This window comes from Eleginops maclovinus, chromosome 5 (assembly GCF_036324505.1).
Source record: "Eleginops maclovinus isolate JMC-PN-2008 ecotype Puerto Natales chromosome 5, JC_Emac_rtc_rv5, whole genome shotgun sequence".
Lineage (NCBI taxonomy): Eukaryota > Metazoa > Chordata > Actinopteri > Perciformes > Eleginopidae > Eleginops > Eleginops maclovinus.
Window position 1 is genome coordinate 15,851,128 of NC_086353.1, and position 16,751 is coordinate 15,867,878.

The window sequence follows — 16,751 nt, forward strand, 5'->3', positions numbered from 1 at the left end:
TTTTTCTAAAGTTACACAAGACAATGATAACAACAACCTCCTTGCACAGCAGTTTGTGAATGGCAGGGCTCTGAGCAAGTGAAGGGTTACAGCACTCGTAAAGGTTGCAAAATGCCTAATGCACACAATTATATAAACTGCACATCATACAATGAGAAAGCACTGAAGAGGTGCTGTGACAGTGCAAAGCAACTTCAGCAGGAGTGCCTGTTTAAAGGTAAAATCTAAGATGAAAGTACAGCTGTTGAACGAGATAGAAAGAGAATAATAATTAACTACTAAAGATAAAGAGTTGGGAGCAGCCTACGGTCACCTCCTTATTTCTATTGAGGGATAGCAAGATGAGTGTGTTGGCTGTAAACAAGAAGCTCTTTAAAAGGGATTACAGAAATTATAAAGACGCTCCTGCAAAAGTTGCTATCTGTAATCCTTACTGTGACCCCTGCAAATGTCGATCCTGCTCTCACCAAATGATAATTGCAATTCTTAAGATTTTTTTTTTCAGATGAAAGCATGGAAATAAACAATAGCGGGTACAAAAGAACAATCAGGATGTGTCACACAGTACTAATGTCATATTGAAAGCTTTCTGAATGTGTTCTTTTGTTGTTGTAATTTAATTGTGGACATGTCCCTGTACTCAAACTTGGGGGCACTTAACGTCTTTGAATTGTCCAACAGATCTTCAATTTGGATTTATGAATTTGCTCTAGTCACAGGGATCATCCCAACATGCATTGGAGTGAAGGCAGAAAACAAAGATACAGCCATTCATACTTAATCACACACGTGAACAAATCCACCCCTTGACACATACTTTCATAATTCATTCCCTAAAAAGCTGTAATGCCTACATATCACGGTGACACTTTTTGGGTGTCAAAATAATAAAAAAATGGGAATAAATCCTAATATTCTATTTGACTTTTATTATGACGATAACCGTAAATATAAACATGATTTCATATTGGTGACAGAATTCTGCTGCAATATACGATACATTTCTTCGGTTAAGATCTAAGAGATCATGACTTTTTTTTATTTGAATACATTTACATCTTTGATTGGGTTTGTCAGTTTTAAACATAATACCTTTTATTGGAGTTTTCTGACCTCCCTTAGGTTCTAATTCAAATGAAATACAAGTACAACACCTCGATCTAAATCGCACGCTCAGTTTGTAGCAAAGGGAGTTTCGCTTCAGTACATTCCCACGTCAGGAACAGTATTTAGAGGGGGTGGGTAAATGTAACTTATGATAAAGTGTTTCCATTATTTGCTTTCATGTTACCTGCTCAGTCTGTGACTGTGAGTATATTTTTCTTAATTGCAAAACTAGCAATCCCATGCCATATAAATAAAGAATGGTTAATCAAGTTACAAACAGCATACAAGGAATACACTTTGTACATTAGTATTGGCAAGCAGTGTAAATCAAATCTGTAATTAGTTTTACACGATTTGTGGCTTACATTAGCATGCAAGTGTGACTTTTTGAAGCGGTGGAGATTACTCCATTATATGTCATTATGTCTTTTGTTCTACAGTTGCCCTATATCTAATATCCACATTGATTTCGCTCCATTTGCCAATACTTATCCCCCCCTGAAGGTGACATCTGTTCTGCTTATCTCCTCCCCACTGTAAAGGCCAATGGTTGAGGGGAACAGATGGAAAATTCTGCTCTCACTGCTGATGTTTCGTTCTAATATTTTAAAGTCCTTTATCTCTGCCTTTATATATCCTTATTAATAGGCTGAGCATCTTATTACTGTGGTGCTCCCCCCAACTCAAAGTAAGGAAGTTATTTAGAAGCATAAAGAGGGCAGGTGTTACAAGCCAGTTATTTCTCATCTCTTACAGGGGGCTTTGTTTATTGCTATCTTGTTGAACGTATAGTCATCCTAATTATATATTATTTCTCTGCAGTAAAATAGGAGTGAGCCCTTGGCAACCTTTGTGTTCCTTTCCATTCTTGTATGTAGTGGCACATTCAAACATACTATTTAACAAGTCAACAACCAACTGGATATTTTGCTTTTCAAAAAAGGTTTATTACATCCCAGTGCATTACTATAACGAAACAGCAAGGAAAAGGATCTAAATCTGAAAGGGACGTGCAATTTTGATTCAGTTCACTCCTAAAACAAAAATAGGCAAGAATGGGAGAGTCTGAAAGTGAATACTTTTATTACATTTTGAAAACCGGTCTATGTGCAGCAACATTTCTCCATCAGCCCACGCAAAGAAGGGTTACATAAATGGTTTCAATTCTCCAGCCCACTCAGTGTTTTAGTGGGCAGTCCACAAGTGATAGAATTAGAAATGTATGTATTCTCTAAATGACCTATGCTTCTCACACTCTGCAAGAAAAGTTACATCACTTGCAGTCGGCCTTCTGTAAACTCAGTTCATGAGCTACCGTTTTGTATTATAGGATTGAAGATCAGTGTCAGTGAGGGAGAAAAAGTAAATGTTCTTTTAGTGCAAAAAAAAAAAGGTAAGACTGTGACATTTAACATTCACAACTTTGAGAAAATGTATTTCCTTTGACATTCTGTCCCAAATGCAAGCACATTTAGACCCTAATGAACTCTGTCAGACAAAACAAGTATGGGATGAAGACAGGATCATAACTTGGTCCAGGTCCAAAAAATGTAAAGTCTGAGACCACGAGGTGTAACCATGCAGTGTAATAGAGAAGTTGCTTGGATCTGTGTGATAAATGACATTCATATTTAAGCATTATCAATTTAAAACAAGCCGCACCCTGAAAAGAGTTAACTGAAAACCTACAGTACAAGCTGAAGCAGGAATTTACCAGCTGTGGATTAAGACATTTTTCTTTGAAAGCTGAATGTCTTGTCACCATAAGAGACCTGACAGTTACCTGCAAGGATATCATTTACAGAGATTTTTAAACTGGTTAATAAACCATTCTCATAAGTAATCAAAGGAACTTCAGTTATTGGTCCCTTGGTTCAACTTTCATCACGTTAGCGATCTTTCCAACCTGCTGCTTCTCTTGACCTGCAACACAGCTTTCATAAATAATATCTAATATAAGATTAAAAAACAGCATATCACAGACACAGGAATTATCTAGTCCCACATAATTCAACAACTAAAAGGGAACATAAAAAAAGACTAAAATACAAAGACATGTCAAACACTTTGATGTTTCAGTGCAAGAAATAATAATTGATTTTCTTTTAACTTGCAGATTTGACGGTAGGAGTTAACAGAAAGACAAACACACTTAAAAAAAAGTAACTCCAGATTCAATATTGACGCTGCCTCCTCTTCAAGTATCTTCTTGACTCCATTTCTCTTTACCCACCGACTCCTCACCACTGTCTGATATCCTCTTCAGGTTTCTTCTTCACTTAATAAGGAAGCTAATAGACAGAGGATTAAAGGGAGAAGAGGGGAGAAACAAAGAAGAGTTATTTTTTGTGCAGAGGCTAAAAACCCAATAAACTGTGGCTAACGTTGATGACCGTTTCTAGAATTGTGGCATCAGGCAAAATGCTGAAACAATGCTTCCTTACACTTCTGAGATGATGCTGACCGCTTATGGAAGGTTTGTGTTGCTAAACAGACCAAATGTTTAATGTTTCATATCAAATAATATTTAATAAACTGACTTTAAACCGGCTGTAGTACCATCTTAAAAAACAACTTAACTTCTCAACAAATCTCATTTCACAGAAGTAATACCATAATATTACTTCTGTTTGGATACATTCAGTACCAAGCAGGAGCAACAAAGAAAGAGGCTCTCTCAAATAATTCATACCTCAAATACTGAAGGTTTTATGCTTCATTTTATGAGCCTCTAAATTTAAAATAATTTCCCAAAGGATTCCAGAAATGAATGCTGTAATTTGGCCATTATAAGAACCATTAAGGTGTTCTTTGATCGGTACACTTCAAATAAATCATTTCCAATGAATTGCTAGTGTAATTAAGAGATTATTTTAGTGTCTTGTACTTATAACCCAACAATTCCTGAGGAAGTAACAAATGATTTATAATCACAGGGTTGAATTGACGTTTTGTAATTGACGACCCCCCTATTGATAACACGACTTCTGGGATATTTGGAAAAACAACTTGAAGCTAAAATTAGGCAGTAACAGTTTCATACATTAATGCACATCATATGAACAACATCTTGTTCTTTTTTCGTTCTTACTGTGAGCCATGTTCATGCTCAGCTCTGATAGCTTTTTACAGATTCTTGCACACATGTCTTGTGCAGACATGTGTGCAAGAATCTGTAAAAAGCCCTCCACTTTAAAAACACCATTCATTGCCACATTTTGCAAGTATTTTCTTTTCTTTGTATATTTATATTTTGTGTTAATACTTGTCATTTTCTTTTTTATTGCTATATAGTTTCTTAAAAATACTTTTTTTATTATCTTTATATTTTCGACCTACTTTTACAACTTGTTTTCTTAGACTGTTTATGTTCGCACCACCAGACACAACATCAAACTCCTTGTATGTGTAAACGTACCTGGTAATAAATTGGATTCTGATATCAAATCTTAACTCACTATCAAAGTCACTAAGCACCCATCATTGAACTTTAAGCCCCTCCACCGAGGTGGCACAATGTAATTTGGTCCAATTCCAAGCCACAAGTCACAACAGGGTTAAATCCCCCAGGATAGTAGATTATATGCTTCGGTAAAATGCCCGCAAAATCAAAAATCGCTTCCAGCTCCAGGCGTGAAGCTGGAGTCGTTCTGGTGTTGCTGTAATATCCTACAGCTGCTTCAGTGGCGATGAATTGGACCCGGGCTCTGAGGATTTGTAGAGTGTTTTCTGTCACACATTAAATCTTATTTTATGTAGTGGCGACCTTTAGTTCAAAGTGGAACCAAAGTGTTGCTGTTCTAGCCCACTAAGCTGAAGGGCTTTATTGTCTGAACACATTTACTATATGATGACCTAAGAAACACTTCCATGATCAAGTCAGACTGCAAATCTCTGTTGAAGTTTCAGCAGATTGTTGTGGAGAAAAAACACAATGGCGCCGTGGCTTGTAATTTTGTAGGCAGTGTTGCCAATCGAACAGCTGTCTGCAGATCAATGAAATAATGGGAATGGATTGATCCAGTTTTGGCCTGGATTTTTGCACTGTGTCTGCAAAAGCTTTCCAGCGATTTTATGTCAACTTTGGTGATTTTAAGATGCATTGTATATCGTGTTTGAGTAAGCTGGCTGAAAGTTGTGTGAGCATCCGTACAGTGGTACTGTATGGTTGCTATAGTTACCTGTAGGGGTACCCATGGTACTTGGACCTGAAAATGGAAAGCAGGAAGCTGAAGAAAAACACCACCAGGCCAAGGCCAACCAGGCAGATGACTGGAAAGAGACACACAGACACAGACACAGACACAGACACACAGACACAGACACAGACACAGACACAGACACAGACACACACACACACACACACACACACACACACACACACACACACACACACACACACACACACACACACACACACACACACACACACACACACACACACACACACACACACACACACACACACACACACACACACACACACACACAGTTAATAGAGTTTCAAGTAAAAAAAAATGAAAATTAAACAACAGGAAGAAATTGGGACTTGATCTCTAAAAGGGTATGGAACAAAGCTTCTATAAATACACCCTCATTTCCATATATTCCCAACAGGTCCTGCAGACAACCTGATATATGCACAATATTTATTAGACAATGTGAGAAATATTGAATACTGGCTAAAGGCAACCATTTTAATAATTTCATGCACATTATAACCACTGATGTAACTCTCTCCATTTGATCTCTGTCAAATGGAGTGTCCTATCAGGGTTTAGACATGGTACACACTGAAAGCATCCTCTTCTCTTCATGTTCACACATACGCAAACAGACACATAATCACCAACGAAGGCCTGGATAAACACGACAACATTATGAGAAAAATTGAGATTTGACATTTGCTACAGCTGTATGTGTTGCCTGCTGCTGTCCCTTTTCTCTCTCTAATAGCTCTGCCCAGGTGTGATGCATTGCTCAACAAGGTGCACCTACCCAGGGAAGGAAGTTTTTAAAAGCTCCTGTACCAGCAGCAGGGAACTGGTACTGTTTTGTTTGCATCAATTCAATGGATTTAATTGTTTTTTAAAAGCTGTCCTCTGTGGTTAATGTGGGTCAGTTGCAGAGTTTTGTTTGACCCATAGGGCAGCCTAAGGGCGGGGCATAACTAACATGCTGGTGTAAACAATATCCAAAACATAAACTTTTGCTCTTCATCATGCCAAAAATGTTTCATATGTACCTCTATTAGGCAATCCCTCAACCTATGTGAAGCTAAGTCTTTCTCATTATCAACCCTGCTGTGCTGAAGACATTTTTTTGTTGCAAGTGTTATCATCTTATTTCCTCAGTGGCTATTCTAAAGTGAAATATACATAAGCATGATCTTTAATCTGCAGAGGAATTGTAAGTGGCTGTGTGTTGGTGTGTGAGTATGTGCACACACACCCTCATGTAGCAGCTAATCCTTGAGAGGCACTATGTTAAATTAAACTGTCACCACCGACTGATATTGTTAATCAGGGATTAGGATGAGGACCTCTCCTGGAGCCTAAATAGTGAGATATGTGCACGTTCTCACTGTGTGTGTGTTATTATACAGCGTCAGCTCCAACAAGACTGTTCTCCTTTCTTTTTCTTGAAACTTAAATCAAACATTTACAATTAAACAAATCAAACATTGCACACACACACACACACAACTCAGGGGCTGTACTGTGTGTATGTGTGCGTGTGTAAATGACATTCAACTCCTAATGCATTGATCACAGGCACAGGCACAGGCCCTTACTTACTGTACACAAACACACAGGAGACCCACTCAGCAATCAGTGTATGCTTCCTTATACAGCTATTCTTGAAAGGACTAATCAGCCACAAGGGTACATTTTGTTTAAAATGGTCAAATTGGGGGTTGAATAAAGGTTACCCTGAAAACTAATTCAAGACAATGTCCTGACGAGTATTGCAATACAAATCAGTCTATGTGTGTGTGTGTGTGTGTGTGTGTGAGACATCGGCTTAGTGTCTTGATTGAGAGCACTGCATATTTGAGAGTGTCTCCAGGGAGAGCCCTTACGGCCCAGTGTTCCTACATCTACATATGTGCCGGCGAGTACGTGAGCGACAGAACGTCTGTGTATCTTCATTAGGTATAGTGGGACGTATTTCCCACAGCTCATCAGTTATGACTGAGAGGTATCTAAGTATGCTTCCATGGATAATGACACTCCCGATACACACACGCACTAAGCATGCTAATGAACGTGATTTACGACCTTGGCGAAATGACAAGTTGTTTAAGCTGAATGATTTCCCTCAGTGACAAAGGTGGTAATCCCTCTTTTGACTGAATGACTTGGCTCAATTCAAATCCTGATATATTGGCATGGTGAGAAATAAATGTACATTTCCCGGGGAAGCCAATAAACATATTAGGTTAAGCCTACCTCATTGTGAGGAGAAATATGAAGAGATATCGGGAGGCTAAATGGTTCTTCAGTTTATTCTTTTGATTATCAACCAGTTTCAAGAGACAAGTGTCTCAGCCTCAGGTTATTTTGGGGACATCCTGGATTTAATTCACACTTCTCTAAGTGTATATTATATTATAAAGGGAGATATGGTCATTTTTGGGTCACAGCCTATCTTTATAGTAATCTTTTCTGTTATTAGTGTTATCATTTATTGTGACTCATATTTTAACCCGCCAAAACCTTGGGTCATGTTTCACTTTTATTCACTTTCACGTAGCTTTTGTGTAACTGAACCCCCTCCCCCCACATCCAATAATATTACAAATGTGGCCGTATGGTAACTTCATTTACTAGTTCAGTAACTTTCTTGCTGCGAAAGAGTGTGTGCGCTGTGATTTGTAGATGCCCATGGAAGCAGAAGATAACTTCCTGTGGCTGCACTCAGCAGTATGGAAGCTATATGCCAAGGATTTAACACCCACATTCAGTGATTACACTACCATTCACACCTAATCCCCTCGATATTACTGACAGACGACTATTCGCTATGGTGCTTTATAATTAATGAATTGAATGTGTGTGTCTATATGTGCATGTGGCTGCAATGACTGTGGTGTGTGGGATATAACACTGTTTATTCTATTCAATCTTCTGTCTGGATATTGTGTTTGCTTTACGTAACAGGTTTGTGTAAGCATTAGCATGCTTGCTCTGCGGTGACATACAATATGCATGATGTGTCTGACTCCATGTTTTTGAATTAGCAGGTGGAATTTACACATAGAAAGAGGTTAAATTAAAATAGCTGCTATATATAATTTTTTGAATAGATGTTTCTTCACATAAGAAGAGAAGGAATGGAAAGGGCAAGATACAGTGAGGTGGAGGATAAAAGGAGCATAATAAATGAGTCTTCTGTTCTGAACATGTGGTATGTAAGCCTTAAACAGGTGACATTATGGGACACATATTCATGCATGTCTAAGATATACGTCGATGACGTGCGAGTGCCAGTTTTTTCAGACTGGAACAAGTCTTGAGGTAGTTATAAAGTCATTACCATTTTAATTGCCAAGCTTTGACATCTCAAAGAGGAAGTAGAACAAAAACTTGATAATCTTGCCTTTAGATTTTCTAAGTGTGTGTACTTATGTATGTGTGTGCATGATTTTGTGGTCCCTAAGAGGCAATTGAAGCGCTTCTGGAGTTGCTTTTTTTTCATCACACCCTCTCTAATTAAAATCCACTTGTGTGTAACTGTATCTCCGTGTGTGAGGTAATTATCAGTATGGGCCATCTAATAACTAAGTCCCCTTATCATAATCTTCAGATTATGCAGGAAGTCTGCTTGGGAAGTAAAGAACAAGGTTGAAAGCAAGAATAAGTCATTAGTGTGGTTAAAGGACCACCTCCCATGTTTCTAATGATGAACTGTACTCATCACTTCCAGACCAGACTCATCAAGAGGTGTCAGGGACAATCTTAATCACAACATCTGTACATTTGTATTGGTGTGTACACAAAATGACAGCACACGTTGTAGCATTTTCAAACTATCTGTTATTTCTACTCTGTGTTTTTAATTTTTATGCATTCAAATCCTAAACTTCGGCAGCTAGTGAGCACACTTAAAAAAAAAGGCTGTTATTGTTCAGCCGCTCATTCAAGGGGAGTCACTTCCAAAAGCTACTTGGCATTTGTTTGGATAAACCATCTGTCTGTCAATGTCTATCACTGGCTAATGGCCATGTTGGTTGCAGTTTCATTGCAACACTTTGCCTCCCACGGCCAACTTCCAGAAGATTTATATAGGAAGCCAATTGGTGCTTCAAACAAGATGGATTTTTTTTTCATGATCTTGTGATATTAAAATGAATCAGCTTCTGTGTAAAACAGGTACAGAAAAGGGTGGACTCGGGCACACACTGCTCCAGACACATTCAACATCCAGAGGCAAACTAGCATAAGTTTGATTCTGAGATTCACCTTCAGTGTAATCAGTGAAGTGCAAATCTACCACTTATGGTTTCTGTGGCTGATTGTGCATTGTGATGGACTGACTTAGAGTCAGGTTTGCCTAAAGAAGTATTCTCCTCTCAAGCAAGGGAACAAGAACAGAGCCTTCTGCTGCAGTGGCCCCTGACTTTGGATTGCTCTTCCTGAAGAATGTAGGAATGCACCCGGAATCCTTAGATTTTAAGAAACACACATTTCTTTTAGAGATACTGTTCTCAGAACAGCACCCGTTAAAAAATATATTTCTGGCTACCAGTGCCCATGCTTGGAATAGTATGTACTTTTCTGCCTTATGTTTTGCTTTTGATGTTGTATATTGCACTATGGGGCTTTAGGTGAAGAAAAATGCTTAATTAATATTATTTAGAAATAAAAACAGCTATATAATAGTTAAGAGAACATTTGATAAACGAGTGACATTTTGAAAAATTAGAACATAAACAAAACGAAAAGAGTAGAGTTAATAACCCATTGACAAACAACATAATATGCATATGTTTATGAGCTTCTAATGCACAAGTGGGATTTTAAACATTTTCATTTGAAGAGCTGATCTGCTGCATTCTGTGGTGGTACACCACAACTTAAAAGGATTGATATTTTTCATTACTTTCTGTGCATGACAATGTGTCAATCTTTCTAATTAGCACAATATTTAAATTTATTTGACCATAAATTAAATTAGTAATCTATGGTTTTAAATGCATTGCTCCAAATATAACATTGTACAAGTATTCTTAGCCTACTACTTTGTGAGTAACAGTCACACAAATGAGTTTCATCTTGAAATGTATCATTTTCTTAAAGAAATCATTTAAAAGGTAGCTAATTTAGATGCGAGTCATTACCTTATTTTGAGGCTTTAATTTTTATAAATAAATAAGCTTGCTGGAATCTACTGAATGTTACCTTAAAGCTCTTTTTCACTTGCAAAATGTTGGTGGTTAGTAGTTGCATCAATATTTACAGTGAATCATATGTTTTTTTTGCAGACTGCCAATTGAGTTTGTTAAGATCAAAAAAACTTTGATCTGTTCATCAGAACAATTTCAAAGGCTGTCTTGTTAAAGCACCATCATTCATTTGAGCACATCACCAACTGTTAATGGTCACAATAATAATTTGACTAATTCTATACAAACTAAATCATTGTAGAGGTAAAGTAGAAACCCCATTATTCAGACAACCCCACATAAAAGTATCTGCTAGTCAAAGTTCACAAAGCATCAAGATACACTTGTGATTTCAGAGGCCGTTATGGGGAGGCTGAGGAGTATTATCATTGACAGCGTGTGAATACACTTCACTAATGAAAGTACTGCAATGGTGGTTCAGATAAGCGTGGTTTGTGTGTGAGTACTTGTTTACGCACGCCTGCACCAACATTAGCACTCCTGTAAAAGAGAACTCTTGATATTTGTAATGGCACACATTCCAGAGTTGTGTTCTCTGCTCTAAGTAAGTTTGAACTAACAAATAGAAAACAAATCAACTCAAATTAGCCTGTGAAGATTTTAAACACTATGGTGCCGTTTTTGAACCCATAAAAAACGTTATCTTATTACAAGTTCTTAAATTGTATTTCAGTGTGCCTACTGTTCAAGTGTCAAGGTGTGAATTACAGTACGCTCTAAAACTAGACGACTTCTGACAAAGCACAGTATAGTGAGCACAAAGCATCAGAGGCAGCTCTAAAGACATTTGTCTTATTCAGTGTAGCCTGGAGCGGGCGGGAAGACAGGTGATGAAATGATACTTTTTCGATCAGGGGTTGCAGAAAAGGGGCCTTGCAAAGAAATAACTACTTATTAAGTTGGTGGTGTAAGTAAAATCTTGAAGGAACATCCTCTCAGTATGGTCAGTCTGACAGATAAGTCCCCGAGTGGATAATTCTTTCCTGTTTTAATGTTGCAGTTAGATGATGGCCTTTTATAAGACATCAGAGGCCAAACTGCAAACAGCAGCTGAATGAATTCCTTGTTAATACCTGAACTTACTCCCTCTTGAATGTGACCATAGGACATTTCAATTGGTTAACACATATATACATGAACAATATCTGTGGGTGAATGTGTAACTTATTAACATCTCCAACTCCAGAGATACCTCTTTAAACACGGATTTCAAAGCATTAACATTGGATGCAGCAAGAAGAAAAAAACCTACCTGAGTTGTTCTAACACGCCACACTACACTTCATAAAACACAAAACACACACGCACAAAAAGCAGCAGTTTAAAAAATAACTTTGCTACTTACTTCTCCTCTTGCCAACATCTCCCTTGGAGGTGGCAGCTTCATTTAGCAGCACCATCCCCATGGTGATTGCAGCATCTGGGACAAGGTTGTCAAGGAAACAACACCCTTGCATACAGGCGAGAGAGAAACTGGAAGTACACACTGCCCCGAGGAGAACTGCTTGACACACACATGCACTTACAAATATGCACATTTGTGCATAGAAGCACTCAAACAGATTAGCAAAATCATCAGTCAATGGTTCTCCGACAGCTGTAGGTATATTTAAAGGGTGTGGACACAATGACATGGAAAACTGAAATGGCAGTCAGAGAGCGCTAGTGGTGCAGTCTGACGTGAAGTCCTAATGTGGAAAAAAGTACAAGGACGAGATGTTGCATTATATTGCTAAAAGCATTTCAACAACCCACTGGTTTCTGTTTCCCAGATGACGTTCAGACATAGGGGGACATTGACTTGAATGTATAGTTAAGAGCACATTTTCAAACTGATTTTCACCTGTTGTTCATAGAGTTATAACACAAGAAAACTGAGCCAAAAACATTACCTTTTTGGCATACGTAACAAACATAAAGCAAAACAATACAACAGCTCAGCAAGGAATACTTTTAAATAAAAGAGAAACTGTGTTTTATAAATTAATTACACATCATGTCATAAAAACCTAACTAATACACTTTTATGTTTAATCTGCACTGATTTGGTCTCCTTGGCATTATAAAAGATTCCCAATTTATTGTACCTTTTAATTGCCCTCACAGTGTGGTGATATCAAAGCAACTTTGCAAATTCTGAATCTTAAATCTGGATCTTTTTCAAGGATGATAATTTAACTGCCGCAAAAAAAAAATAAAGAAATAACCTCACAGTCAAACAGCCAAGATTTTTAAAGTGTGTTGGCAAGATCCGCTTTGATCTGCTAATCCTATTGTATCTATAAATACGTTTAATGTTTGTAGTTGAGATGGAGAACATGTTTAGAATTCCCTTTGCAAGTTACCTGAGTGGGGAATCACTGCTGGTGTGCACATGTAAATTAAGACTTTTTGTCATATTGAATAAACTGAAAAATCACTGGACTTAGTTAATTATGAAAAGTTCATACAATATTTAGAAAACATTGTTTTGCAGAAGCAAGCAGCCCTCAACACTTGAGCAGTTCTAAAATCACTGAAAAGCACAGCCTCAGGTGGCATATAATTACAGCTTTTTTTTCCTGCGTGGGCTGCATACAAATCCAAATTACGGATGAAAACCTGACGGGGTGCACAAACAAAGGCTGCCACATGGGAAGAAAAAGAGTGGAAACTGAGGCGTCCCCTTGATGAGATGATAGCACGCCTGTTATGCTGCCATGACACAAACATAAGATATATCTCCACATACAGCCAAAAGATTGAACCGTTTGGGTGCCTGTAAAAAGCTTTGCCACACTGTGATAATGAAGTCATCTGGCCATTCTATTGCCAGTTCTGACATCTGTGTTTATTGTGCCTATCATGGTGCACCCTAATGTTCCAGAAAATATTCACATCACATCTGCATACTGTATTAAAATGAAAATATTTTTTGTAAGCTTTTCTGATTGATATAACATTAGGAATGGAATGATGAAGAGTTAGACACTATAGCAACATTCCATTCCCCTACATTGAGAGAGCCAAAGGTTAGGGTAGAGATCAAATACCACTGAGCACAGAGAAGTGCTTCATCAAGTGTATTAGTTTTGCCAAAAGACCACTATGTTTAGTTTATATTAGTTCATTTCAGACTTTTTAAAAGTAGTCTAGCCTTTATAACAGACACATGTTAGCTTTAGATTTTTAAACATCTGCTCTAAAGCAGCAATCCATGTTCTTATATTCAAATAGCTGTATGAGGGGTTGAGTAAAAACTAAATCAGCATACCTGGAGCCTTTTTTTTCAACTCTATGAAGTTACGGGGTTTGAGAATTCACAATGCAGATGCTACCTATCACTATTTTGATAAATAATACTATGTTCTATGTTAGCTGGTCTGTTGCTGTGTTTTGTGTTTCTATTTCACCATCAAATGGGAAAGTTATGCGACTGTGTTTGCTACCTGATGCTTGTGTATCAGGAATTAAATAGGGTTACATCCATGGGGAAACTGCCTCTATCCCAGTCATAAAATGTGTTTACACCACCTGGGCAGACTACAAGGATAGGTGTGTAAGCCTTTCAGCAGGTGTGAATGTGTGTGTTTCATTTAGATGTAATCAGATGGGCTGAAAAATAAAAAAATAAACTGTGTTAGCTTGGACAAACAAATATTGCTCTGCAGCAGGTGCAACCTTAGACCTGCTATTTCCCATGGGGACAAACACAACAGCAAGGAACGAATGGTATCATTACCCACACACATACAAAGGCACCAGTGCAAGAACACACAGGAAAACCAGCAGACAGGAGAGAAGACAAACACAAAGAGAAGCATCTATCCTGACAAAAGTACAAAAGCTAACACACACACACACACACGCACGCACCCACACGCAGACAGAGACAGAGACACACCCTCTCATCAGAGGTTGAATTTGGAACAAATCAGGCAAGGAGGTGAAGTTAAAAGAGGACAATCTCTCGTCTTTGTATTGTCTGTTTGTTCAGTCCAGCAGCCAGCCTCCCTATGGAGAATGCACACCGACGACAAAACATTTGTGCTGGGAAAATAAATGTTGCAGGCAAGGAAAAATTGGACACCGCTCCCGACACATAAGGGAGGCTTCCTATGTGCTGCGTGTAAACAAATCGAGAATTAGATAAATGTTTTGCCAAGAAGTGCTGTGAGACATTTCCTAAAATGAAATTGTTATTTTTTTCAACAAGTTGTTTCAGTTCATGTCGGAAAATGTAAACATACAAACACGGCGCGCTGGTGAAAGGATACTCAGAAGAAGGATGATGTGGGACTCAGCCACAAACTGAGCCTGACTGCTGCCATGAATATAACTCTGTAGAGGAGAGGGGGGGAGAGAGAGACAGATATTATAGTTTGACATTTTTCATTTACATTGACAAAATGTCACACAAAATATCCAAATTGAAAAAAAAACACACATGGTTTTGTCAAATGTGCTATCAGGAATATGTCATACATGTGTGTGTGTGCGTGTGCGTGTGCGTGTGTGTGTGTGTTTGTATGAATGTATGCATGCATGCTTGTGTATTGGGAGTCATAAACATGTCTCCATTGGAGTGTGTAGGTGTGCAGAGGTGCTACTTTTTCACTGAGTGGGTAGAGAGGTCAATCTAACCCTCAGGAACACTCACACATAAACACACTTGCATAACAAATAATGTATTAACACTTATTGACTGCCAAACCTCCAAATGGAGCCTCCCGCTGTTAACCTTCTGCCTTTATACAACTCTATCTTCATGCCTCATCAAGGATGCAAAACTTCAGAGATAAAAACAGTTCCGTCAAACAAACATCAAAACTCCTATTTGCCTCAAACAGGTATCTACTGATTTAGAATCTCATTAATTCCCATTTAATCAGTAACAGTGCCACCAAAGGTTGTCATTTTTAATTGGTTGTCAACTCTCAAGCAGGTAGGTCTGAGAGATGACCCAAGAGAGGGAAAAAAGGGAGAAGGCTGGTGAGCTGTTGAGGCAACTGGCCTTTTTGTTAATGGAATAGGCCCCTGATAATAACTTTGTGTATGCTCTTATTCTTTGGTGGCATATACAAGGGATTTGAGAGAATTCATTTCTTCTTCGTGAGCAGAAACTCCATCATGTATTATTCTTATTTGTACTTGCCCACAACCAAAAGAAAAGAGGTTGACTTGTATGGCAATTTTAGGTTAACACAACATTCATATAGCAGCAAACAACTATTTGTAATGGAAGGATAGTGTGAGTAATTTAAATCTGAATGATGTTATTTTTCTACATTTTACTTGTAATTTACTTTTTGCAGAGATATGACTGAGTTTCTATTTCTATTGAGGGTTTTTCGAGAGTTAAAACCTAGAAAGATTCAGATTAAAATTAGTATTTGGTTACAGTTAAGGCTACAGACATTAATTTAGTCTTTGCAAATCCTTACACAATTGATCCTTGCCTTAATGTATTTATAAACCGGTAAGTATAAACCTGTTCAGATTTCTGTCACAGTTTGTATGTATTGTTTCAACTCAACTCAGCACCATGCTTAAAGCTTTAGCTTGCTCTGCAATTGGATGTCAGAGGCCCAATTCAACTGGCATCTGTCTGTGTGTGATGGGCGAGATGCACAGACAAAGGAAGACAAAGTGGAAGTCTTGTGGAAATGAGAAAAATAGGAGGGCAGGAGGAAGGAAGTCTTTCAGTGTGTTTCACATTGTTGAGTCCCAGCAGATTATGAGCGTCTGGGTTTACGGCACATCTAGGGCCTGTTTTTCTGCTTGACTGCCCCAGTGTTCATTTCTTTCCCTATCAGACAGGAATAAGGATGGCAAGATGAATAGAAGATGACAAAGAAGGAGGAGTAAAGGGTGGACAGCTTTTTCTTGCTTCAGTGGATATAAATGAAACATTTTTGCACGTGAAAGCAGACATAAAGACAACTAAGACTCAAGGCTGAAACTGATGCTTTTGTCTTCAACACAAACCTGTTATTAAGTGGGGCTTTTGCATTTCTTATAAGACCCATGCTTTATTGACTGATTAACCTATGCTCCTTCAGTACCACCATGAAAACGTTTGTTTTGGCTGGTCGGTAATATATTTGGAAGCTGGCAAGTAATTTCTTATTGACAGTCATCGAATCAACGCTACTATATAAACCCAAACTGAATATAGGAAAATTCATAAAGGTTAAGCAAGTTGATGTTGTATATACAGGTAACTTTGTATACATTGTAATAATCCAACACATAG

General features: G+C 38.0%; 1 protein-coding gene across 1 annotated transcript in view; it reads right to left on the reverse strand.

Moving 5' to 3' along the window:
• Window positions 1-2,032: 2,032 nt before the first annotated feature.
• The window catches only part of tusc3 (tumor suppressor candidate 3), a 59,447-nt gene continuing 44,728 nt past the window's right edge, over window positions 2,033-16,751 (reverse strand). The window contains exons 7-10 of the mRNA XM_063884258.1: window positions 14,773-14,836; window positions 11,862-11,936; window positions 5,289-5,379; window positions 2,033-3,398 (exon numbers count right to left, since the gene is read on the reverse strand). Coding sequence (XP_063740328.1) covers window positions 3,383-3,398; window positions 5,289-5,379; window positions 11,862-11,936; window positions 14,773-14,836 — 246 coding nt within the window. The 3' untranslated portion in view covers window positions 2,033-3,382. The remainder of the gene's footprint in view (window positions 3,399-5,288; window positions 5,380-11,861; window positions 11,937-14,772; window positions 14,837-16,751) is intronic.